Source organism: Aquarana catesbeiana, linkage group LG01 (genome assembly GCF_042186555.1).
Source record: "Aquarana catesbeiana isolate 2022-GZ linkage group LG01, ASM4218655v1, whole genome shotgun sequence".
Classification (NCBI taxonomy): domain Eukaryota; kingdom Metazoa; phylum Chordata; class Amphibia; order Anura; family Ranidae; genus Aquarana; species Aquarana catesbeiana.
This window is the reverse complement of record NC_133324.1, coordinates 86822332-86850291: the sequence shown is the minus strand read 5'-3', so window position 1 is coordinate 86850291 and position 27960 is coordinate 86822332. Positions and strand designations below refer to the sequence as shown.

At 43.1% G+C, this 27960-nt stretch overlaps 1 protein-coding gene across 1 annotated transcript in view; it reads right to left on the bottom strand.

The window, feature by feature from the left end:
- Positions 1–27960, bottom strand: part of WDR70 (WD repeat domain 70) — a 455634-nt gene that overhangs the window by 365899 nt on the left and 61775 nt on the right. The window contains exons 6-8 of the mRNA XM_073621458.1: positions 23058–23117; positions 6633–6766; positions 93–246 (exon numbers count right to left, since the gene is read on the bottom strand). Of these exons, the coding sequence (XP_073477559.1) occupies positions 93–246; positions 6633–6766; positions 23058–23117 (348 nt within the window). The remainder of the gene's footprint in view (positions 1–92; positions 247–6632; positions 6767–23057; positions 23118–27960) is intronic.

Below are 27960 nucleotides of genomic sequence, written 5' to 3'. Positions count from 1 at the left end.
TCAACCTTTCTCTGATGACAATCTGCTTAGGTTTGTATGTTTAGTACGAAAACTTTCATATAGAAGGTCTTGTAAAAAGATAATCCTCTTACTTTGGTGTTTGCCATGTCCACAATATATTGGTCTCCCTTAACACACTCCATTACGGGGAAGCCATCTCTGTCCAGCACTTTTGCCTGCGAGTTTCCAGCCACTACAAGAATGACATCTCCGGTAATGCTGTACTGCAGAGACTTGATCTGATGACTGAAGAAGAGAGAAGAACACTTATTATCACACTATAAAAAGGTACAGATGGCAGCATGTAGAATTGATATAGGATGTAAATGAATGAATAACTGATTTTGTTTCCTAAAGTTCGGTGTATCAAAAAATTGTTTTTTTTAACCTTTATTCATCCGTAATTGCATCTCAGTGTGACAGATCATCACCTGCCAAAAAAACAGGGAGCTTATAACTTTCTGTAGTAAACTGACAACACTTGCATTGCTGCACTGAAATATCAAGCAGTGTTATGTTAGTTCTTACCTGCTAGACTTCTAGTGAGTCCCTCCTCATCTCCATAACATAAAGGAAAAAAACAAACGCAACAGAACAAAACACATGGAAAAAAAAATAAAATAAAAAAAAGAGTTCATAGAGTGATAAGGAATCCAATAATCCCACGGTGAACTAAACAATTACCCGAATAGTGTGTGAATTCCAGTAGAAACCTCCATCTCATGAAGTGGCCGCTTACCAGCTCCTTATGACCTCCTATTACGGAAGGCCTTTCCCGCTTGTGGCTATTAACCCAGCCAAGGCCTTTGTTCATGCAGGGGAATCAAGCTAAAGAACCTCCGCCACTCAAGGACGAGCTGAATCACATAAGGACCCCAAAAAAGATAAGGCTTCCATAGTGTAAAATCCTTAGCATTTTTATTAATGTAAAAAAAGGTTGCATTTACAAAAAAGTGTGATAAAAGATAAGCCGGCCGTCTCGATACAACAGCCTGTCCTTCCAGGACCTGTGCAAACGCAGTGACGTCAGCATGTCGCTCCTCCCTGAGCCGGCCAGCTTATCTATGCGTGTTTTATCACACTTTTTTTTAAAGTGCCTTATCTTTTTTTGGGGTCTTTATGTGATCGGGCTCTTCCCTGAGTGCCGGAGGTTCTTCAGCTTGAATCCCCTGGATGAACAAAGGCCTTGGCTGGGCCACAAGCGGGAAAGGCCCTCCGTAATAAGAGGTCACAAGGAGCTGGTAAGCGGCCACTTTATGAGATGAAGGTTTCTCCTGGAATTCCCACACCAGTCGGGTGAATGTTTAGTGCACCCTGGGATTATTGGATTCCTTATCACTCTATGGACTCTTTTTTTTCAGGGTGTTTGTCCTGTTTTTTTCCCTTTTTCTTTTTAATATATAGAGCAACTTTAATTTGGACGATTTGATTTTTGCTGCGTGTGTCTCACAGGAAAGTTGCCGCTGCAAGGTCACCATATTTATGTTTTGGGATAGCGCAGTTTTACCCACTATTTGTAATCACTAAGTGACACGTGACACTTTTTTGGGAACCAGTGACACTGATACAGTGATCAGTGCTAAAAAATATTCACGACACTGGCTGGAAAGGGATTAACATCAGGGGTGATCAAAGGGTTAACTGTGTGCCTAGCCAGTGTTTGTGTACTGTGTGGGAGGTGCTTTTACTAGGGGAAGACATGGATCCTTGTCCCTGCTTTGCAGAAACACAGGATCCATATCTTCCCTACTGATAGAACAGCAATCTGTCTTGTTTACATAGGCTGACTGCCATTCTACCTCTGTACCGAGTGATCAGCCAGTGTCAGTGGACATAGAGTCCATAATGCCCGCTGATTAACTCCCGCTTTTGGAAGTGCAAGATCACATGATCCTACTCACAATGTCTGCCCTATAGCAGTATATCTGCTATAGGGCGGTTGGAAAGTGGTTAAAGGTTTGTATGCTATAAAATCAGAAGCAGGTGTCACATCAGCTTAGTGTGATGCCACCATTAATGTTGTTTCATACACTGAGAATTCCAAAAGAACAGATCAATCAGTGAAATTTAAAACCAGTAAATTAGGTCAGATGGAGACAGCAGCTAGGGAGGTTGGGGCCCTCAACTGGGGGGGGGGGGTGTTGGAGCAAATTCTACCTCCTTTATAATATATTGAATGTTAAGAGGGGAAGTGATTTTTGCCTCTTTTTTTGCCTCTTCTTTAAATGTTATATATTTACACGTGTCTTTGTCCTTAGTTGACTGTTAAGCTGAATTCTAATAAAAGAATTCTAATAAAATAAAATATGTAATTAGAAAAAAAAAAAAAAAGTTAAAAAAAAGATGGAGGAGACAACAAATGTGCAAAAAAAAGTTATATTATATATAACAGTTTAAGCAGTAGTCTCTCTGCAGAGGTCCAAATGGATAGACAGAAGTCTCCAATCAGCAGGGCGCATGAGATTTGCTGATTTCAGAGCTTTAGGTCTGCCTCGCCAAGTGGATTGCCAGACCTCTTCAGAGACACCGCTGCTTACACACAGAGATAAAAAGGGTCCTTCTCATCAGCATGCTGGCAGGACAGACTTTTCTACAGAAATTGAACTGTAAGCCTTTGCACACCTTTTGTTTTAATGCATCTAAATGCATTTAGCGGATTTCAACTGAAAGTTCACCTTCAGTATATTAATACCTGTGTCTCTACATATAGTTTGTAACAATCTATGTACCTGTGGGCAGCCAAATAGATCCTCTTAGCTCATTGCTAAATGAAAAAACAATAGTAAATGATTGGTGACCAGAGATGATGTGATCGACACTGCCTAGGCTGAGAGCCAGGAAGCAGCAGTATTTTCCCCATGTCCGTAGAGAGGTTTTTTTTTATTTTTTTGCAACATAAAATAGCAATGTGATTTTGTAATGCTCACATGAGCCCCATTGACTCATGTAATGTGTGAATTTTAATGACAAGTCCACTTTAACACCTCCCAGCTAACAAGACATGTGTAACCTTGGGAAAAAAGGGGGCAGGTATCAATTACGCAAGGAGGAATGTCAAAGCAGCAAGTCAATGACTTACCTAACAGGAGTGAAATGTTATTATTTCATTAATAAACAACCATAACACATTGTAAACTGCCATTGGTTGGAGTAACACAAGCCAGTCAATGGTATGCAATACTTTCAAAGCAGTAAAGCAAACAAAATGTTCTTGAAAATGAATGCTTTAAATAGCATGGCATGGAGCGCAGAGCCGGCCTGGAGGATTCCTGTAAGTGAGGACGCTGGCAGGGCTGTCCGTTGATACAAGTGTTTAATGCTGTTTTATTACACGCTGGGAATGTTATGCTGATATTATATCCTATCCAGTAAGGCATGTTGCTCCTTATGAATGCTGGAACAGGTTTTATAACATTTTCGCTGTTATTTCAGGTTTCAGAACAATCGAGAAAAAGCTTAGAAAATAACGATTGAGCAGTCACAAACTTTTCCTGGCATGGGCAGGCACAGGGAATTTGTTCTTTATACTGTTTGTAGAGCTATCCAATCCCCATGTGAACTTCTTGGTAAGTAAAAAGTAAAAATGTGCCTGCAGATTATACAATTCAATGCAATCACTCACTATAACTGAGCCCCCTCCAGTGGTTTCAACATATTGATGGGCCGGCAGGTCAAACAGACCTCAAAGCTGCATATTTTCTGCATCAATAAATGAAAAGTATTACCTCATACAAAATTATATATATATATATATATAAAATAAAACACAGACACACACATACATAATATATATATATATATATATATATATATATATATATATATATATATATATATATATATATATATATATATATATATCACACACACACACATACATATACACATATATATATATATATATATATATATATATATATATATATATATATATATATATATATATATATACACACACACACACTTTTTTTTTATTATATCTTTTCATGTGACAACACTGAAGAAATGACACTTTGCTACAATGTAAAGTAGTGAGTGTACAACTTGTATAACAGTGGCGGTTTTTACAAAAAAAAAAAAAAGGTACAAAGTCCTGATTTGCGCGCTTTTAAGGTGCATATATTGCAATGGGCAGGGCATTTTGGGAGTGCTATTTACAGCGCTCGCCCCAAAAATGCTGCTTGCAGGACTTTTCGCAACGTCACGCAAGCGCACCATCCCAGTGTGAAAAGAATGAAAAAGAACGAATAAGAATGGTTTTCAGGCGCTTTTCAGAGGCTATTTCTGTCGCTAAAGCGCCTGAAAACCGCCCCAGTGTGAAAAGGGGTCGAATACATGGCGGCATGGCCATAAACAACAAGCCCTTACATTGCCTTATTATCCCACTAGCTGTGCGAGTAGCTGTGGTAGGGGACACATGAATAAATGGAACTCCAATCTTCTGTCTCCATCAATCACTTATTCCAAACAGGGAGGTCCCCAGCATGAGACTAATTGATAGCAGTCTGTGAACACTAAACCATTGCTCTATACCAGCTAATATTACACATACTCTGCCACCCGCAGCCTTGGATACCTTCTCTAAATCACTGTACAATGGACTTGGCTAATTCAGGATAATTAGACTATTCGCTTATTAGAATGATCAAGAACGTCTTCAAATTCCAAAAAAAAAAAAGGGGTGTTCTCACACAAAAATCAGCTCATTCACATTAAAAGAACTAAACGTTCTGCATAATTTCTACAGAAAGACATTTTGTAATTTACGTTTATGACATCTTCCCGTTTCATATAGATGTGACTTTCCTTCAACTATGTTGGTAGACAGGACTTCCTAAAATTTTAACGCCCCCACGCTTATACGTAGCAAGGATGAGCTCAGGCGTGTCCGCAGCTGCATGTGCAGAGCCCACCAGGAAGTCGGCACTGTGCTGCGCTAATCACAGGCAGTGAGACATTTCCCCATCTCTGCAGCCGCGGATCGGGAAAACGTTTCACTGCCTGTGATTAGCGCAGTGCCGACTTCTTGGCGGGCTCTACACGTGCGGCTGCGAACACGCCTGACCTCATCCTTACTAGCTATGCATGAAGGTAAAAAAAAAACGTATGTGTGTAACAGTCCCCCCAAACCTCCCAATACTTACCTGAGCCCCATTGCGATCCAGCGATGTGCACGAGAGTCTCCGCTCTTCAGGAACTTAACCTCACCATTGGCTGAACCAATTGGCTCCCACTGCTGTCAATCACAGCCAGTGAGCCAATCAGTAGAGAGAGGAGCAGGGCCGAGCCGGGGCTGTGTGTGTGTGTGTGTGTGTGTGTGTGTGTGTGTGTGTGTGTGTGTGTGTGTGTGTGTGTGTGTGGAAATACAGAGTAGCAGCTCGGGAACGAGCCTGCTTAGGTGCCCCATAGCAATCTGTTTGCTCTGGGGGCACTTGGCGGGAGGGAGGGGCCAGGAGCACCAACAGGGGACCCGAGAAAAGGAGGATCGGGGCTGCTCTGTGCAAAATCGACTGCACAGAGTAGGTAAGTAAAACATGTTTGTTATTTTATTTTTATTTTTTTTTTTAATTTGAATTAATAACACTTTAACTGCTTTAATACTAGGCACTTTTACCCCCTTCCTGCCCAGGCCAATTTTCAGCTTTCAGCGTTGTCACACTTAGAATGACAATTGAACGGTCATGCAACACTGTACCCAAATTAAATTTTTATCTTTTTTTTCAAACAAATAGCTTTCTTTTGGTGGTATTTAATAACTGCTGGGTTTTTTATTTTTTGCTTTAAAGAAAAAATGAAAAAAAGGCCAAAAAATGTGAAAAAAATAAAGTTTTTCTTCGTTTCTGTCACAAAATGTAGATAAGTAATTTTTCTCCTTCACTGATGTGCGCGGATGAGGCAGCACTGATAGGTGGCACTGATGGGCACGGCACTAAAATTGCAGCACTGATGGGCCTTAAAAGGCAGCACTGACGGGCACAGATTGACATCACTGATGGAGACTGTTGGGGCTGCACTGATGATCAGTGCCCCAGATTACCTGTACAGGTCTTCCCAGTAAGATGCCGCTGATTGGCTCTCCTCTCCTCACACTCTGTCAGTGTGAGACAAGGAGAGCCGATAACCGGCATTTCCTTGTTTACATGTGATCAGCTGTGATTGGACACAGCTGAGCACATGGGTAAAGAGCCGTGTCGTCAGCTCTTTACCGAGATCGGGGTTGCGCCGTGTTCCGGGAGAGGTGCCTGGACAGGTAAGTGACCTAATAGTAAAATGTCAGCAGCTACATTATTTGTAGCTGCTAAATTTTCATTTTTTTTTGTACACTGCTTCCAGTACACTCATTACCCAGTCTACTATTTATTACAGGTTTTTATTTGGCACGGCCAATTTACACAGCACTTTACATATATTGCTCATTCATATTCGTTTCTGCCCTCAAGCAGCTTACAATCTAAGCTACCTACCTCACATGCACACATACCAGGGCCAATTTAGACAGGAGTCAATTAATTTACTAGCATGTCTTTGAGGAAAATGCAAACTCCATGCGCTACTCTTTTTGCATCCATCTTGGCAAGACTATAGTTTTAGGTTAGCATTTGAGTACAGTTCTCCTTTACGGATACACTTACCAGTCACATGGCTGATGTGAGCGAAATGCTTGTAGAGATGCATCCATCCCAGCAAAATCCCAAAACTTCACCTCATAGTCCAAACCTCCTGTCACCAGACGGGCACCAGAAGGGTCCAACCCCAATGCAGATACCTGGAATGATAAAAATAAAAAAAAAAAACCCTCAACAGTGTATCTTTGCTGCAAAAATAAGAGCAAAAGACAGGCGTGTATTTAAAACCTACCAGCATTTAGATATAATGACATGTCTATGTGACTGAAAGCTAGAGAAAGCATATTTTGGCCATTCGATCCTCCTTGAAACATCTGGCCACATTTAGGGCTCATTAAAGTCTTTCAGTTGTGGGGAAGTTTAGACAATCTGAAATATTTTTCTCGCTCTGTCCCTGCTGGGGTGAGTTACCCCTCTATTTGTCCTGGTGATCACTGCCCCAAGGCCAAAAAGTTAGATGAAATCCCACATTTTAGAACCATTAGTAGAAGTGAGGGGGAAATCTTTCAATGGGGACAAATGCTTAGATGGCAACAAATAATTCCCCTCACTTTAAAGAAAAATTTTCTCTCACTTCCTGTTGCAACTCCAAGGAAGAAGTAAAGGAAAATCTCCCCAGCAGGACAAAGACATGAAAAAAAAAATGCCTGATGGGGTTTTAAACCTTCCCTACTCGATCCATGAAAGAAAAAAAAAAAAAGTTCTGGCCACACATACACGTTAATCGTCCTCATGTTATAAACCCGTGTGCTTTTTTTTCCCCGTGCATTTTGATGCAGATGTGTTGGGACAATGGTAAAAACATCATATCAAACATCATAGCATTAAACATGATAAGAAGCTTACAAAATGCCTGTGGTGCATAAATACTTCTAGCCATTTTAAAATACTCGGACATACACAGTGAAAGAAAACTGGGTTTTTCAATGATCATATTATTTTGAGTTTAACAGCACATATCAAAGAAAGTTCCCATTATATTAAATTGTTACTAACCAATTACCAGAACATCAGTTGAACCTCCACATTGAGTAAAAAAGGTTTGGTTCTGTCTTCCCTGATCCTCCACTTCTTTCACTGTCCCTAATCCATCTCCTGATTGTACAGAGCCTTGGAGGCAATCTTCACATGCTCAGTTTGGTGTACATTGCTATAGTTTTTTTTTCTTTTTTCTTCGGAGTGGGTGGGGGGGGGGGGGTCATGTGATCAGCACAGGGTCAATCAACGCTGTCCAGACAGGGGTCATGCAACCTCATAGGACAGTCAGAGGAGAATGAAAACTCCTCCTACAAGCTTCAACCAGTGCTCAGCCAGACACTGATAGAAGTTACAAGACTGCTATATACTGCTGATAAGAAAAGGTATTTAGCAGTTTATATTTAGTAAAAAAATAGCATTTCCATGTTCTCTGTATTGTGAGAGACCAGATATAGTGAATGCTGGGTCCTGGGTTTAGTAACACTTTAACCACTTGCCGACCGCTGCACGCCGATATACGTCGGCACAATGGCAGCAGTGGGCAATTGGGCATACCTGCACGTCCCCTTTAAATGGCGGGGTTAGCGCACGTCTGCCACATACAGCATGACTGTGCCCGCAGGACCCGCGGACTCGATGTCCGATGGTCTCCCGTCGATTGTGTCACAGAGCTGCAGAACGGGGAAGTGCCTATGTAAACAAGGCATTTCCCTGTTCTGCCTGGTGACATGACAGAGATCACTGCTCTCTGTCATCAGGAGTGGTGATCGCTGTCATGTGAGTTGTAGCCCATCCCCCCTACAGTTAGAATCACTCCCTAGGACACACTTAACCCCTTGATCACCCCCTAGTGTTTAATCCCTTCCCTGCCAGCGTAATTTACACAGTAATCAGTGCATTTTTATAGCACTGATTGCTGTATAAATGACAATGGTCCCAAAATAGTGTCAAAAGTGTCTGATGTGTCCGCCATAATGTCGCAGTCACGATAAAAATCGCAGATCGCCGCCATTACTAATAAAAATAAATAAATAATAAAAATGCCATAAAACTATCCCCTATTTTGTAGACGCTATATAACTTTTGCGCAAACCAATCAATATATGCTCATTGCGATTTTTTTTTAACAAAAATATGTAAAAGAATACATATCGGCCTAAACTGGAGGAAAAAAATAGTTTTTTTAAATATATTTTTGGGGGATATTTATTATAGCAAAAAGTAAAAAATATTGTGTTTTTTTCAAAATTTACGCTTTTTTTGTTTATAAAAAAAAAAGAGGTGATCAAATACCACCAAAAGAAAGATCTATTTGTGGGGAAAAAAGGACGTCAATTTTGTTTGGGTGCAACGTTGCACAACTGCGCAATTGTCAGTTAAAGCGACACAGTGCCGAATCGCAAAAAGTGTTCTGGTCAGGAAGGGGGTAAAATCTACCGGGACTGAAGCGGTTAAAACAGAACTAATAGGCGACTAAAGAAAAAAATGGCTGATGAAATCCTGCTTTGTTAGTCACCTCTCCTCTGCTGTTACTGGACAATGAAGGAGCAGTAGGACACTGATGAGGTATTCTCTCTCCCTGTACCCTCCCCCCAATGTATACATCTTTATAAAGTTAGAGTGACAACAATGTAAAAAAGTAACAAGCCCAAACTAAATGCTGACCGTCCATTCCCCATTCTCTCTTGATATAAAGACAATTTTAAACAGTAATAGCTTTCTATTTTTTTTTTTTTTATTTTAAGTGCATTAAAAAAAAAAAAAAAAAAAAAAAAAGGACAGCTCCTCTTTAAGCGAAGTTGTCCTTTAAAGTTTAAATTCCAGGAATTCAGCCAGCCACTCTGTAAAAGTGGCATACTATGAAGTTACAAACAAGTGGTCACTGTCCTCACCTACAACTGGTCTATTGCAGCAAGGAGCACTGGAAGGGGGACGCATGTCAAACAAATATAGGGAGATCTCCAAGCTCAAACTTACCAACCAGCCAGCGACCAATCCATTTGACCTTCCTAATAATATGCATTAAGAACAAGGGTTTAGTCGGCACACATTTGCGAATACATGCGTAGGCTACAGGTCCTGTCAAGGCACCCCGTTTTCTGTAGTCCCTAACCCTGACTTCTGGGTCTCCACAATGGAAGCACATGCATTTTTTTTGAATAAGTGAGGACAGGTGGCCTGGAACACAAAGTGGCACATAATTGTGAAGTGAAAGGAAAATGATAAAATGATTTTCACAAATTAATATGTGAAAAGTGTGGCCTGTATTTGTATTCAGCCCCCCTAAGTCAATACTTGGTAGAACCACTTTTTGCTGTAAATTACAGCTGCAAGTCTTTTTGGGGATGTCTCTACCAGCTTTGTACATCTAGAGAGCGACATTTTTGCCCATTCTTCTTTGCAACATAGCTCAAGTTCTCTCAGATTGGATGGAGAGCGTCTGTGAACAGCAATTTTCAAGTCTTGCCACAGATTCTCAATTGGAGTTAGGTCTGGACTTTGGCTGGGCCATTCTAACACATGAATATGATTTGATCTAAACCATTCCATTGTAGCTCTGGCTGTATGTTTAGGGTCATTGTCCTGCTGGAAGGGGAACCTCCATCCCATTTTCAAGTCTTTTGCAGACTCTAACGGGGTTTTCTTCTAAGATTGCCCTGTATTTGGCTCCAGCCATCTTCCTATCAACTCTGACCAGCTTCCCTGTCCCTGCTGAAGAAAAGCATCCCCACAACATGATGCTGCCACCACCATGTTTCACAGTGGGGATTGTGTGTTCAGGGTGATGTGCAGTGTTCATTTCCTGCCACACATAGCGTTTTGCCTTTAGGCCAAAAATACAATTTTGGTCCTTCTTCCACATGTTTACTGTGTCCCCCACATAGCTTCTCGCATAATGCAAATGGGATTTTTTATGGCTTTCTTTCAACAATGGCTTTCTTCTTGCAACTTCCATAAAGGCCAGATTTGTGGAGTGCAGGATTAAGAGTTGTCCTGTGGACAGATTCTCCCACCCGAGTTGTGGATCTCTGCAGCTCCTCCAGAGTTACCATGGGCCTCTTGGCTGCTTCTCTGATTAAAGTGGAGTTCCACCCAAAAGTGAAACTTCCACTCATCAGATTCCTCCCCCCTCCGGTGACACAGTTGGCACCTTTCAGGGGGGAGGGGGGTACAGATACCTGTATATTACAGGTATCTGTACCCACTTCCGGCATAGATAGCCGCAGAATCTGCGGTTATTTACGCCACTTCCTGCTCCCTCCCCGCTGCCTGCTGGGAAACACACGGGTCCCAGAGGCAGCAGGGACCATCCGTATTGCGCTGCGCGACTCGCACATGCGCAGTAGGGAACCGGGAAGTGAAGCCGCACGGCTTCACTTCCTGATTCCCTTACCGAAGATGGAGGCGGCAGCACCCGAGGACGGAGAGACGCTTCGGCCTCGGGTGCCGATATCGCGGGCGCCCTGGACAGGTAAGTGTCAATGTTTTAAAAGTCAGCAGCTGCAGTATTTGTAGCTGCTGACTTTTAAAAAAAAAAATTTCGGCGGCGCTCCGCTTTAATGCTCTCCTTGCCCGGCCTGTCAGTTTAGGTGGACAGTCATGTCTGTAATCCCAGCCTCTGAGGGCAAAAAGCGCTTTTTGACCTACCTGGAAAAAGAGGTCAAACACCTTTGATACGTGTACAGCCATATGTTGACTACAAGCGGTGAAGGAACTGGAAATTTGAGTCGGAATCTATTTTTTTGGTTCTAGGAATTATGTCCAACTTGATTCATTCACCTTTTTATTATTGTATATACTCTATAGGTTATAAAATAATTGTATGTAAGCGCCACACTTATCACTTTCATGTCACAAGGGGATTTATTCAATTTAAAAGGGGCAGCTAGGGTTTTGTCTTTGCTTTTATGTTTCACATTAGACGCCATACATTGGTTTAATTTTTTTCAATATTTGTTCTCGCTTTTTAAAACCTTTTTCTTCTGGGGATTGATCTCTTCCTACTGCCTCACAAGAGCGCCATATCGCCTCGTCCCCTCCATTCGCCCCACAACCCCCCCCCCCCCCCCACCTCCCTTCCTTTCTTCGTCTGACCCCTTTCTCTCTGGTACTTGCTGGCACCTTTTAGTCCCTCTATCTCCTTAGTCCTTCTTGTGAAATTTGGAGTATCCATCCGAGCACCTTCTGTTGTTATGTAGCTAGGCCCCAGGCCTCCTTCAGTCTAATGAGAACCTCCAGAGCCAAGAGCTGCTGACATTCTTCAATATAGAGTGGGTTGTAAGGCATAGTGGGTGTAGTGCAAGGTATATTCATGGGCGCCAGACACTTCTTGAATACAAAGAGAATTTATTTCTCTTGAACATAACTTTGGGAGAGAGGGTTAGGGCCAGGATCCCTTTAAGTAGTTGCAAGGTTAATTAGCAGACTCCGAGTCTTCTACAGGTAGACAGCCATGCAGGGAAAGACATCCAGCAAGAAACCACATCTGCATGTGTAGGAATGCTGTCTCTTATGGCAACAGTCTTAGAACAGTTCCTTACACAGATTGTAACAAACTCCTTTACTTTCTCTATAGTCACTTCTTGCAGGTTCTCAACCCACTGAGCTCCCAGTCTCTCCCACTAGACTTGCTGATTCACTGCCACCGAATCCCTTGAGCTCTTCCAATCTTCACCTAAGTATCTTCCTCAAGCATTTCCCCGGCTTCTGCTGGGTCCCTAGCTTAGCACTCAGATACTTCTCAAGCTTCACCCCACTGGCCTGCTGGGTCCCTGGCTTTACACACAAGGCTGCTCTGCAAGCGTTACCTCCGCTGGCTGGGTCCCTGCCTTGACACCTGCTGAAGTTTCCCGATTCTTCACCGTCTCCGGTTGGCGAGAATACTGCTCCAGTATTTGCTTCAGCTACTCACTGTGGTCCCTGGTAATAAGGCAGATGCTCCCTTAGTGGCGACAGCTTCCCCTCCACCCCGACCATGTCAGGTTCTCTGGCCAGCAGAACTGTCACTTCTGGTTGGACTGCAAGCCGCAATCCCAACCCTATGCTGCTCTCTTGCTTCTGGATAGGCCCTCAGACAGCCTAGCACCCAGATGTGCCCGGGATGGGCCGAAACTCCAGCCTAGCAGCCCAGGCAAAACAACACACGTCCACCCAGACAGCCGTCCGGGTGGCACAGAACACCATTACCTGACTCCACCCAAATATATAGGTTCTCCCAGCAGGCCAAGGGATTTAAGAAACACCCCGCCCATTGGCTGAGATACTGCATATACTCATAATCTGTCCTTGCTTTGCCCTTCTCTTATCTAATGTCAGCAGGTACTCGGCCACCCAGTGACAGAAGAGAGAAGTGCAGCAATTCCAGAGTTAGGGTGAACGCTATTGATCCCTAACAATGAGCCCAGGAAACTACACCTGGCAGGTAAATTTAGGAGCAACCCTGCCTAAGGCTCGGTTCACACATGGGCGGCACGACTTGCAGGTCGCCTCAGCGAGGCGACCTGCAAACGACTGCCGGGGCGACTTGCGAGACGACTTCTGCATAGAAGTCTATGCAAGTCGCCCCAAGTCGCCCCCAAAGTAATACAGGAACCTTTTTCTAAGTCGGAGCGACTTGCGTCGCTCCGATTAGAACGGTTCCATAGCACAGAACGGGAGGCGACTTGTCAGGCGACTAGGTCGCCTGACAAGTCGCCCCAGTGTGAACCGAGCCTAAACATCAGGGGAGTCCAGTTATATTTTCTATGGTTATCTATTTAATCTTAGAAGAGGGTTTTAATCTACTTTTAAATGATGCTTAACATTTCCTGCACCTCTTTTTATGACATAATGTGACTCTTGTTTGTCTTTTCTGAGACAATGCATCTAATATGTCATTTGTATTGTGTTGCTTTGGTGGATGCTTTATTCCTTTCTAAATAAAGAATTTGCTAAAATAAATAAATAAAAACCCAACTTCTCTTTCTCAGAGTTTTTTTTTTTTTTTTTTTTAGGAAAACTGTATTTCAGCAATTAGATTTGATTTCAATTTGGGAGCTCATTAGGCAATTTCTAGGAGCCACGGCACATGTGCTTCCATTAATGAGGATGAAATAAAGAAAAAAATAATAATTATCATTAATAAGGTGCACTGGCTACCTGGCTCCAAGGATTTACCTAGCCTTGGTACTTTAAGCTCTGTTATGCCCCATACACACGGTCGGATTTTCCGACAGAAAATGTGCGATCGGAGCTTCCACTAGGAGAGAAGGGTAAACACCTTGTGAAAAGATCTTATCTAGCCATTAGTTAGACTAAATGTACTGTAGTTCTCCTCTACAATGGGGATAAATCCAAACATTGTAAGTGCACTATTTAGCACAGATATTAACAAAATGTTTGGGTGGGCTCCTCACGTCTGTACCTTAGCTTGTAAACTCCATGATCTGAACAAGCGCACACATCTATTTTAATTCATTATCCATAGCAATCACATAAATAAGGATACTATAACGTCTGAATGTGAAATACTGCCTTGAATATACTTCATCATTCATTTCAAATGAAATATACAGTTTCCTGCTTCAAAGCGTACTATTCCCACGCAGTGCCAATTTATGTGCCATTGCAGGTCCTGCACTTTTCCCCTTTGGGTGAAGCACTGGCAAAACTCGCATGGAAGTTTTTTTACCCAATGAGAGAACCCGACCCGCAAACTTTGAGGTGGCAGTTAGGCTCGGTTCACACAGGGACGACTTGTCAGGCGACCTAGTCGCCTGACAAGTCGCCTCCCGTTCTGTGCTATGGAACCGTTTTAAGTCGGAGCGACGCAAGAAAAAGGTGCTGTACGACTTCGGGGGCGACTTGCATAGACTTCTATACAGAAGTCGTTTTGCAAGTCGCCCGGGCAGTCGTGTGCAGGTCGCCTCGGTGAGGCGACCTGCAAGTCGTGCCGCCTCTGGTGTGAACCGAGGCTTAGGGTCCTTTCACATAGCAAAATATATAAATCAGGGGTAGGCAACCTAGCGCCCTCCAGCTGTTGTGGAACTACATTTCCCATGAGGCATTGCAAGGCTGGCAGTTACAATTACTCCCAAAGACATATTGGGACTTGTAGTTCTGCAACAGCTGGAGGGCCCCAGGTTGCCTACCTCTGATATAAATGCTCAAACAACAATACAGAAGCTGCTTAGGGGCAGCCAAAGTTATGCTATCAGTTATTCAAAGCCGACTGTGTCCTGGCTCGGTCATCTGTCCCAGAATTGCAGCTAATCGCCTGTGCAACTTTATGTCATCAGCAGTGGCCGCTGTCAGAGCACCATTAGTTTAAATGTGCTGAGAGGCCAATGCTAAATCGCATAACCTGCAGCAAGAATTTGCAGATTCTTGCCACAGGAATAAGAAGCCGCAACAAACCGGCCGTGTAAAAGGGGCCTTATAGTAAGAGAAGAAACGTAAGCAGTGTTTTTCAAGTGTGTCACTGTTTTAAAAAACTATTTTCTACTTATAGCTTGTAACTACTGTATGTACAGTGGGCAGTCATAGCTTGTAACGACTGTATGTATATAGGGCAGTCATAGCATGTAACTACTGTATGTATATAGGTCATAGCTTGTAACTACCGTATGTATGTACATAGGGGCAACCACATTTCGGTATTACAGAAGCACACTTTGATTCCCTCTGACCCCCCAACTATCTCACTATTCAGGTCTGTATGGATGAAAGCAGAGAGCGCATTCCTGAATGATCTCAGATAGGGATGGGCTTTATGTTCGGGTCGAACATTGGCTGTTCGCCCGTTCGCCGAATAGCTAACAATTTGGGGTGTTCGTGGCAAATTCGAAAGCCACGGAACACCCTTTAAAAGTCTATGGGAGAAATCTAAAGTGCTAATTTTAAAGGTTTATATGCAAGTTATTGTCATAAAAAGTGTTTTGGGACCTGGGTCTTGAAAACGTTTTGAAAACGTCCGTTTTTTCGGGAGCAGTGATTTTAATAATGCTTAAAGTGAAACAATAAAAGTGAAATATTCCTTTAAATGTCATACCTGGGTACCATGTGATCCAGTACAGGCAAACACACTGCGTTTGCAACCTGCATTTGGGGCGTTGTTAAAGTGGTTCTAAAGGCTCAATTTTTTTTTTTACCTTCGTGCATTCTAAGGTAAAAAACCTTTTAAGTGCAGCAGCCCCCCCCCCCCCCCCCAATAACTGAGCCTGATCTTTTTCCAGTGATGTGCATGGGAGCCTGGGCCCTCCAGGGACTCTACCACCTCATTGGCCGGGACAGCACTGGGATCCATTGGCTCACGCTGATGTCAATTACAGCCAGTAAGCCAATGAGGGGAGAGAGGAGGTGGGGCTGAGCAGTGGCTCTGTGTGTGAATGTCCAGGTGCCTCCATTGCAAGCTGCTTGCTCTGGGGCGTTCGGAAGGAGGGGGGGGGGTTCAGGAAGGCCGACGGGGGGGAACTGAGAAGAACAGGGAAGTATGACACCGTAGCGCCGCCCACCATCGTCACGGCGTGTGGCATGAATGCGGAGGAAGGGAAGGCGCCGCTAGCATTCCCTTCCTCCGCATTAGCTGTTCTTCCAGCTAGCGGCGCCTTCCCTTCCTCCGCATTCATGCCATGATGATGGTGGGCGGCGCTACAGTGACACATATACGTGTGTCTCTTCGGCGGCCTCGGCACTCGTGGTTTCTTGCACACCTCACTTCACACAGTTAGTCATCTTTGCTTTTCCAGTTGGTTCCCTGCCCACACAGGTAATCTTGTCATTTTGCACCAGCTCTTTCTCCTTGGTGTTCCTGGTGTTCACTCTCACCACTTGTCACCCCCCTGTCTTTACTATTTTGACCACCTGGCAGCCATTTGACTGAAAGCCTTCCATCCACCATCACCTTCCTTACCAGTATGGGTTCTTTTGTTTTACCCTCCTACACTTTCTACCTTTTAGTCACCCGCCATCACTCTCCTTACAAGCACGGGTTGCCTTCTCATAATTTCACGTCCAGCCGTTCATGGTACCCCTACAATTTTGTCTCAATTTCACTTACCTTAGCAGCGATTCCCGTGGTTCATTGTCTACTCCAATGGCGTCTTGTCCTTGATGTCCCCGTTTGGGCTGCCCGCCACGGCCCCCGGTTGGAGGTAATTTCGGATGCTTTTGGCGCCTCACCGCCGCATCACCAGTCATTGAACTCTAGTAAGTATGCACCTTGATGCCATTGGGGTTGTCATCTATCCCCTACTTAGGTCTACAACTACTGTTGATCATTTCATATATATTCTTTTATTTTAGATCACCACGTGCATGCTCCTGATGAGTGGCGTATCAGCCACGAAACGCGTAGAGCTATTTGATGCCGTGTCTTTATCTATCTACACCTACTTTAGGCTATTATACAATATCTACCTCGTCAGGTCTAGTGAGGCCACAGGTCCTGCAGGCATTACCTCGCATTTACGATTTTATCTAAATTAGTTTGGGTTGAACCATGGAATTTTTTTATGATCTCCATTGAGATATCACTGCCATTTAAACTGTTTACTGCTTTTTACCATGTCTATTCTATTACCTCTCACTCTAGCGGTTACGTTTTGAAACATTTTTTGTTATCATTATGGCTATTGTTATTATTGTGTCATTATGTACCTGATAAACAATTTATGTATATTTACATTACCACATCAATAAAATTCCTCTTGTTCAACCTAATTATCCTTTGTTACCTGGTGCTTCAATTAAAGTCCCACTCTCCTTGCTCTCTCTCCTTCGACTCAATAGGGATGGAAATACATAGCTCTAGCGAGTTATGTTTTCATTTAAAGTCCCATAGGGATGGAAATACATACCTTACCAGGTTTTGGCTTCCCAAAGTCCCTAAATAACCCCTTTCTTTATTTTGCTTATGATTGGCGGTGTACATTGTCGGCTTCCTGACGGGTCCAATCCGAACACGCCAGAGCCCATCATTATTGGCGAAGATCAAGTGTAGAGACTTTTCTTATCAGTGTCCAGTAGGTGTTCTCCAACATTCTGGCCTTTTGACTGGAATGGCAGGCTGTATAGAATTCCTTCTAGCATGATGGGAGCCCTGAAGGTTCTTCCTCATTTAAAAGAAACCAAATTAAATGCCCACGGGGTAAGGTGGGGGTGGGGAGTATTTCCCTGGTGTGGAGGATTCCAAGGGGCCCCTTGCTTCCTGATCTGAGTGCTGTCATCTGGTCTGAGGGCTGGGAAGGCAGAGAGCCCACTGTATCAAGTGCCTCTTGGGAGTGGCAACTCAGGGGTGCCAGAATAACGCTATGGGTTTGGTCTGTGTGAAAAGCACTTTGGCCATGACACCAAATGTTTTTTCTTCCGCACCTTGCTAGGCAGTTTGGCCAAGACCGTAGCAATTTTTGTTACCAGGTTGCAGGGCCTAGGCATTTTACCTCACCAAGGCGTTCATTTTATTTTTTCTCCATTCACTTCACTTTTTTATGTGTGTTTTTTACTCACCCAGATGGTAGGGTGCGTTGAGCCCTGAAGTTTAGGGGGAGAGTATGAGGCCCTTAGTTTCCTTCCTCCCTTGCCTCCTCGAGACAGCCCCTAACCCAGTATTCGGTGGTTGATGTCATCTGGCTGTGAGTAAAGGGGTCTGCCATGACCAGAGTACCTCGCCCCTGTCAGCAGTCTTGCACCTCTCCGGCTCTTCAGGACACACCCTGTACACTTTGTGTGTGCGCTCATATGTACTTTTTTGGTTCACTTGTCATTTTAAGTATTTTGCACACTGCACTGTGGGCTTGGGAACCTTTTTTTTTTAAGTTTGGGTCTGCAAAATGCTTGCTTAGGCCTGAATATAACTAAAGACATACCTACTTTTTCCTCCACTAACCAATATGACATGTGCACAAGCAGAGCAACGTTAGAGGTTGCATTTTGTCTATACATGTCTATAGGAGCATAGTCATGAGCTCCAGTGTATGGCTCTCCCTGCAGCTGACACCTCTCTAATGTAGGACAGTAAAAGGGAAGGCTATGGAAGAGCCAACGAAGGGCAATCTGTTAAAGGAAACTACACTGAAAAAAAATTGAGGCAGTCCTTGCTGAGCTCTTTCCATAAATGTTGGTTTTAGAACACCAGTGATGCTTTTCTGACCTCAATACATTCTGAGCCAATGACCTGGACCAAGCATGCATCAAATGAAAACTCCTGATCTGCATTCTTGTTACAGGTCCCAAATACATTGCATCAGCATAACAGCCAGCCAGGTAGCCTCTTCATAAACAGAAGGTAATAACAGCAGCCTCCAGGTTTCACTCAGCATAGATTTCTTTTGTGACATGGTCTGAAATTTTCACTAAAGGTCCTACTTCTTCTGCTAAACTGCTGTCCCCGATCATGCTATTATATACACAAAGCTGATGTAAATCATCTGTTTATGGATACCTACAGTGGGATGTTGAAAGGCTGAACATCAGCGATTAACATGGCCCTTTACAGCATTATCCGTTTGCTCAGGTCAACCCTGGCCACCAGCTGTCCTGTCATTGAGGAGCTGAGAAGTCTCCCTGGTAATATCAACACATGTGCTTTCCGGGACACATAACTACCATGTGCTTTTGTAAGTAATCCCCCAATACACAGGGGAAAAGCAAGACTTTCCTCCTGTGGATCATGAACAGAGCACTCTGTGTGTCACCTCCTTTTATCTGTCACTGAGAGCATGCACATTAATCACAGGGCCCTGTTCAGTTTTACTCTACTGGGCACTTTCAAAAAGGTCTCTTGTAAGGGTCAAAGTTTTCAAGAACAAGATTTAAGAGGTCATTCTGATACTCTCATCTGCAGAATTTTCATGACCCATGACGTGCTCCATGCTGTAAGGCAAGAGCTGTTTAAAATCCCAGATTTCCATTTGGAGGAATCAGCTGGTAGACAAAAAGTGTAATACAGATTCATATTAGACTTAAATTTGGTTTCATCAGATCTTGGGTATGGCCAAGATTCTGCACACAAACATGGTACATGCCCTTTTTCCCAGCAGCTTCGGAGACCTGTTTTTTTAGGAGCTGCTCTCATAGAGGCACATTTCTCCACAACTTTTAAAGTTCTAAAGTCTCTCTGGCAACAGGCCACCTCTAAAACAGCTCAAATCACTGGAGTACAACTTACCCTGACCTTCCCATGTGCCTTATTTTCACAACCAGATATACAGAACTACCCCCATGCCAGAGATTGGCTCATACTCCTTTTTAGTGCTATTCAATGAGTGATAGCTCTCAACTGGCATTCCCCCACCTTTCCAAGTCTCAAGTTTTACAATGATTGGAGGCTATGAACCTTACGGAATACATTTATCACACTATCATAGATATAATGCCGATTTATGAATGTAAATGGGAAAACTAAGTTACTCTTGCATATTGTGTATGAAAGTGGCGTAATCATTTACATCTTCCTTCGATATGTGAATCTTTCAGATAGGTCAGGAATTATTTCCGCCCAAAACACTGGTTTCTTGCAGATCAATGGGCATTTTACAAGAGGTATAACGTGGGGAAATTTACAAGTATTGAAGACATGTATTGACATTTTTTTTTTAATATTTCAATGTTTTTATTGAAAGAATAACAAAATCCAGAATAGCCAGACGCATACGCAGAACGGCGTCAGGTTTTCAAAACATCCCATACCAATACAGAAAAATAAAAAGTATGATCAAAGTATTTATCCATCATCTATCGCAATAACAGAACATAGAGAGCGTAATAAGTATCTAAAAATTGATGGAGTTTAACAATAGCCTCCCAGTTATGATCCGTGGAACCCCAGTGTGAGGGGATGGTAAAGACCCGGAGTCCTGGGAGGTCCCGGTTGTGGCCTCTGGGACAGTCCCAGGACTCATGGCCGTAGGAGGCCTCATACGTGATCATCTGCATTGTGTATGAAATTTCTGATGAGAGAAAAAAAAACAAACAAATAAAAAAGGAGAAGGGAGGAGAGAAGAAAGGAAGAAAACGAGGGAAAAAAAAGTGAAAGGAGGAGAAAGAGGGTCGTCCTGGGAGTTCACTACGGTGTCGAAATGTACTCAATCCATGGGTCCCATAGCTTATTAAATTTCTTTACTTTATTACAAAGAATATGAGTGAGTTTATCATTGATCATAATCCAATTGAGTTTACTTTTAACCTTACTTTTAGGAGATCTGCGAATGTTTACCCCCATCACTGAGTTGATTAAATTGAAAATTTGAATCCAAAATCTAGTTACGAGGGGCATTGCCACCACATATGGTACATTGTCCCCAACTGTCCGCATCGTCAGAAGCAGTTTGGCGAAGTGGAAGGATGCATCTTAGCTACTCTAGTGGGTACCAAGTACCATTGTAGAAGCGTTTTATAGTTGGCCTCTATAAGAGTATTGTTAATGGAAATCTTAGATAACTGATAATACATGAGCTTGTAAGTGGACCTGTCCTGCAGAGTTATGCTTGATTTAATAGGATTACCCAGGCATTAATGAGACAGGTTATTAAAATCACAAAGCCTAAAAGTACAAGCTGTAAAAAAAATAAAAATTAAAAAAAATAAAAATAAAAATAAGCAGGATCTGTGGCCATCTGGTTCTGTTTTATTGCAGCTTTGGTGGCATGCATTGGGGTGTGAAAGTGAATGAAGGTTCTGCTGACATTGGTTCACACTCTACAGCAGTGTTTCTCAACTCCAGTCCTCAAGGCGCCCCAACAGGTCAGGTTTTCAGGCTCTCCATTATTTTGCACAGGTGATCTGATCAGTTTCACTGCCTTAGTAATTACCACAGCTATTTCATCTGAGGGAAATCCTGAAAACATGACCTGTTGGGGCGCCTTGAGGACTGGAGTTGAGAAACACTGATCTACAGCACTGCTATAAGTCATGTGACCCAGCAGGTCATGCATATAGACAAACTAAATACAAAAGCCAGAGTTTTACTGTCATAATGCCAACATTTCTGGGCCACATCAGATCCCTTTATCACGGCATCATGTCCCCTTGATAAAGGTCTCACGTGGCCCCAACACATTACCTGGTATTTAGCTGCATTTAGTTTGGAGTACTGGCTTATCCATCACTTGGAATAAACACAGTGCTTCCTCTGTCCACCATGAGATTGTGGGCCTATGGAGGTATGAATGCTACATGAACTTTTTGAATGAGTAATTTTCCAAAAGGAACAGAAATGAAGCATCACAGGAGATGCTATATACACTCACCGGGCCACTTTATTAAGTACACCTGTTCAATTCCTTGGTAAAACAAACAAATTGCTAATCAGCCAATCACATGGCAGCAACTCAATGCATTTAGACATCTAGATGTGGTGAAGACGACTTGCTGAAGTTCAAACCGAGCATCGCAATGGGGAAGAAAGGGGATTTAAGGAACTTTGAATGTGGCATGGTTGTTGGTGCCAGGAAGGTTGGTTTGAGTATAAAAGAAAAAAAACTGCTGATCTACTGGGATTTTCACACACAGGTATCTCTAGGATTTACAGTGAATGGTGCGAAAAATAGAAAATATCCAGTGAGCAACCGTTGTGTGGAGGAAAATGCCTTGTTGATGTCAGCGGAGAATGGGCAGACTGGTACGAGAATATAGAAAGGCAACAGAAACTCAGATAACCATTTGTTACAACCAAGGTATGCAGAATACCATCCCCGAATGCAAAACACACTAAACCTTGAAGCAGATTGGCTACAGCAGCAGAAGACCACACAGGGTGCTACTCCTGTCAGCAAAGGAACAGGCCTCAGGAAACTGAGGCTACAAGTCGCACAGGCTCACCAAAATTGGACAATAGAAGATTGGAAAAACGTTGCCTGGTCTGGTGAATCTCAATTTCAGCTGTGACATTCAGATGGTCGGGTCAGAATTTGGCGTAAACAACATAAAAGCATGGATCCATCCTGCCTTGTATCAACGGTTCAGACTGGTGGTGGTGGTGTAATGGTTTGGGGGATATTTTCTTGGCACACTTTGGGCCCCTTAGTTATCAATTGAGCATCGTTTAAATGCCACGGCCTACCTGAGTATTGTTGCTGACCATGTCCATCCCTTTATGCCTACCAACCGGGTACTAGCAAGGTGTACCTAATAAAGTGGCCAGTGAGTGTATATATAGCATGCTTGAACTCTGTGTGTCGTTTAAACATTATTAAAAAAAAATGCAGAAAATTCCATAGGTTAGACGCTTGCATCACAAACATTGGTTAAATCTCAACATGACTAGGCCCAGAGACTGCAGGGCGCTCACTCCTGCACTTAGTTTTTTGCCTTATTGCTGCAGCCTGTCCCAAAAGGCAGCAGGAGAGCAGGAGAAAGATGTGACCATATGAAAGACAAATTACAACTGATTACACATAGAACAGTTTGAATTTATATTTAGCATAAAATTGAGCATTTTATTATTTTTTTTGTAAATTTACAATTGTTTGTACTTACAGTTTTTGTGCCATGCTGCAGTGTAATTTCATGTGAATCTGGAATGCTTTTAACAGGATTCTGCAAGGTAAAACATAGAATATAATATTCACATTAGAAGAAGACAATACAGATTAATCAAAGCTCTACAAGCATTGAGAGTAAACAATATTCAAATTTTTAAAACAGTAAAATTAGTCTGCATTAAAGCATGCTTGTTATACTCACTGTGGAACCTAAGGGGTTAAGACTCTGCATTGTGTAAAATGGATATTTGATCCTGTGTTCTCCGATCCTCCCCTTCTTCCACAGTCCCCAATACATCTCCTGATAGCACAGAGTCTTGCGGCACTCTGCACATGCTCTGTTTAATGTAGATTGCTAGAGAGTTTTTTTTTTTTTTTTTTTTTGGGGGGGGGGGGTGTATGCGATCGGCACAGGGCCAATCAGCACTTTCCAGACACAGGGTCAGGAGTCATGCAGCCTCACAGGATGGTCAGAGGAGAATGGAAAATCTTCCTACAAGCTTTAAAGCGACCTTCAGTAATTTTTTTTCATCTTTCCATCTATTAAATCTCCTGCCGTTGTTGTTTTAACTTTGGATAGTTAGGCCTCATGTACACTGCTCCTGGTAAGCAGACTTTAGTAGCAGTTGGGCATTTTTTTCAGCTGTCCCTAAACTCTCCTCTGTTATCTTATCAGTACATGTACACAGGGCGTTTATAGTCGTTTCTAGGCAGTTGAGTTTAGAAGCATTTTTTTGTAAAGCGAAAAAAAAAAAAAAAAAAAAAAGCGTTCAGGACAGATGTTCAGTAACTCGCGTTTAGCCGCATTTCGTTTACAGGCGTTTTTAATGGAGATATATTTTTGACCACTTGAAAAAAAAAAAACGCTTCTAAAAACGCAAACGCGGCTAAACGCGGCATGCAAACGTGGCAAAACGGGCATTTTTAAACCTTGGTTACCATCTGTCAAGTTAAATCGGTATGGAGAGGTTTTAAAACGTCCCGTGTACATTAAAACCTAAAACATTTTTTTTTTCTGCCCGTAAATACCTTATACAGCCCACTTCCAATTTCTTGTCTGGTAAAAAGCCTAGGCTTATGACATGATGCACAACTCTCTCTCACTTTCGTGAGCGTTTGCCAGGAAGGGAGGGGGGATGAGTCATAAGAGGGCCAATGAGAGCTGCAGGGCTGCAGAGCTGGAACTGTGCCTCTGTGAAAATCCAGGAAGTGAACAGGCAGCAGCTTCAGCTGCCCACAGTTAAAATGGCTGCAGCCAGACTCAGTGGAGGGAGATTTCTGCAGCATATTTGGCAAATACAGAAGCACAGTACATATAAAATAATATGCAAAGTGGTTGGAGGGAAGCTTCAGAATGGCAAAGGTGTTTTTATTACAAATTATGTGAGCAGACTGCAGTTCCTCTTTAACCAATGCCACTTAGAAGTCACAAGACTGCTTTATACTGCTGATGAGAAAAGGTATTTAGCAGTTTATAGTTACTAAAATAATTGAATTTCCATGTTCTGTGTACTGTGGGAGACCAGATATAGCGAAGGCAGGGTCCTGGGTTTAGTAATGCTTTAAAAGTAAAATGTCCTGCCTAGGAACAGACACCTTTATTATTCAGAAAAGCTTCTATGTCCCGCTCTGATTTACATTCACTTTGTTACGTAGGTCAGCCTTTCCCCAAGTTCAACACTAAGTTCCCATGCCATTCTCTGTCCAGTGTAAGTGCTTTTACAAGCCATTTGAATGGCGGTTGAGAGGGTTCCACCATTAAATTAGACGATGTCAGGCCCCAGGAACAAAGAGAAACCAAGAAGCTTTGATGGGTGGCACGGGTGACAGTAGGCATACTGTGGTTCCTGCTCTCAGCCAGCACTTCCATTACAAAACTAATATGGTGCTGTGAAGCCACAAGGAGTCACAGCCGGCTTCCCACAGTAAACATGCTGGCGCCGGGGACCTGAAGACCGGCCCGTGAGAGGACAGAGCTGGATCCCTTGACAGTTAAGTGTTCTTTTATTAAAAATTAGCAGATACAGTATTTTAATTTAAATTTTCTAGGGCGATGATCCTCTTTAATGTAGGGAATGCATAAAAAGGTAAAAAATTTTTTTCCTTTACAACCACATTAACAGGTTTAGAGCAGTAAGGCCCCATTCACACCTGAGCGTAGCTTTTTTAGGCAGAAAAACGCACGATTTTGCCGCTTTTTTTACCGAGTTTTTGCCACGATCCTGCTGCAATTTTGTACAGGTCAAAAGGTCACCAATGTAAAAAGCAGAAAAACGCCCAAATCTGCCTAATAAAAACTTGTTTGAGCTTCAGGCGTTTTGGAGTGGAGTGGAGATGTGAACCATCTCCATAAAGAATAATTGATTTTTTTTTCCCCCTCCAGCGTTTCGTAACTTCAAGCTCAGATGTGAATGGGGCCATAGATACAATTGCAGCACCGGGGTCCATGGGACTTGTAGTGCTTACAATCGCAGCAGGCTGTAAGTATAGCGGGATCTGTACAAATAAACAAACTTTTTAACCAGTTTCCGACTGGGGCACGCAGATGTACGTCGGCAGAATGGCACGGCTGGGCAAATGGGTGTACCCGTACGTCCCTTTGAATTTGCCGCCGTGCCATTGCGTGCTCGCGCCGCTGGCCGGGAGCTCCGCGAGTTGGGTCGCCAGTCCCGTGGACTCAATCGCCGCGGGGATACCCACGATCGCCTCACGGAGAGGACGAATGGGGAGATGCTAATGTAAACAAGCATCTCCCCGTTCTGCCTAGTGACAGGTAAACAAGCATCTCCCCGTTCTGCCTAGTGACAGTGTCACTGATCTCTGCTCCCTGTAATCGGGAGCAGAGATCAGTGACGTGTCACATGTAGCCACGCCCCCCCCACAGTTACACTCCCCAGAACATACTTAACCCCTCCCTAGCCCCCTAGTGGTTAACCCCTTCACTGCCAGTGTCATTTACACAGGAATCAGTGAATTTGTATAGCATTGATACAATGGTCCCAAAAACGTGTCAGAAATGTCCGGTGTGTCCGCCATAATGTCACAGTCGCCGCCATTACTAGTAAAAAAAAAAATTAAATAATAAAAATGCCATAAAACTATCCCCTTATTTGTAAACGCCAAAAATATGTAAAAGAATATGTATTGGCCTAAACTGAGGAAAAAAAAAAGTTTTTTTAAATATTTTTTGGGGATATTTATTATAGCAAAAAGTAAAAAATATTGCGTTTTTTTCAAAATTGTAGCTATTTTTTTGTTTATAGCGCAAAAATAAAAACCGCAGAGGTGATCAAATACCACCAAAAGAAAGCTCTATTTGTGGGAAAAAAAAGGACATCAATTTTGTATGGGAGCCACGCCGCACAATTGTCAGTTAAAGCGACGCAGTGCCGAATCGCAAAAAAACGCACTGGTCAGGAAGGGGTAAATTCTTCCAGGGCTGAAGTGGTTAATACACTGAAGAGAGCCTGCATGAATGGAGGTTTGCAGCTGAGGGTAAACCTGGTAGGTTTTTGTGCTCGGATTTGGGCTTTAAGCCTTAACTTTCACACGGAGCAGATCCGTTTTGATGGACTCCGCTAGTTCAGCGGGGGATCGCTCCATTGATCTCCGCTGAGCAGGCGGATGACAGGTTCGTCTCCGCTCACTGGGACCTGTCAGAGCCCAGCTGTCCTCCATGATGAGATCGGATGAAAAACGGACAGCCTGTTCATTTTCATCTGATCCGTTGGACGGATGGCGAACGTATCGCCATCCATCTGTTTTGAGGGGATCTTGTCGGATCGGATTGCAGGCGAGTGTCAGGGGACACATCTCCGATGACATCCGCCTGCCCATAGAAGTCAATGGGTGGCTCGCTCGGATCCGCCTGAAAAACAGACAGGTGGATCGATCGTGTGAAAGGGGCCTAAGACACGGGAACATAAAAAAGGCAAAGCCACCCGTTCCAAAACCAAACTTCCAAATAAGGTGCAGACAAAAATGTAATCTTAAAAAAAAAAAAAAAAAGGTTCAGACTGTAATGGATATTCAACTTTGCTGTGAGCATTGTGCTAACATTCCTCTCTGTGTTTCTTATGGAATCTGAGATGCACGGAGCTGTTTTTCAGACAAATCCATCAAAACACTAACAATTATAAGTCAGGCTCGTTAGTTAAATTCCCCAGCTTGCTGTAACGTCTAAACCTTAACACAATACATTTAAGGGCTGGAAACTTTTTTCAAAAGGGATTTCCACAATTTAAAAATCATATTTTATTTGTTTATTACAGGTACTAATATAGCGCTGTCAGTTTATGCAGCGCTTTACATGTATATTGAACATTTACATCAGTCCCTGGCCTCAAGGAGCTTACAATCCAAGGTCCCTAACTCACAGTCATACATACACATACTAGGGTCCATTTAGACAGGAGCCATTAAACTTACCAACATGTCTTTGGATTGTGGGAGGAAACCGGAATACCCGGAGGAAACCCACACAGGGAGAACATGCAAACTAGAGGCAGGTAGTGCCGTAGTTGGAGATTCGGACCGACAACCTTAAACCTCGTACAAAATCGGATTTTCGGCAGGAAATTAGGTGATGACTGACTGTTGGCCTAAAATCCGACCGTTAGTACGCTCCATCAGACAATTGTCATCCAACTTTCCACCAACAAATGTTGGATGGCAGGCTAGTAAATTTTCGGCGGACAACGGTCTGTTGTCAGCTTTTCCTATCGTCTGTACACAAGTCCGTCACACAAAAGTTGAAAGTACAAACACGCATGCTCGGAATCAATGCTCACCAAACACGACATTAGCAGAAGGTGCCCAAAGGATGGCGCTCAAGAGCTGAAAATCCTCGTAGTACGTCACTACGTTCGCATTTGTTGGCTGACAATTGTGTGCCATTT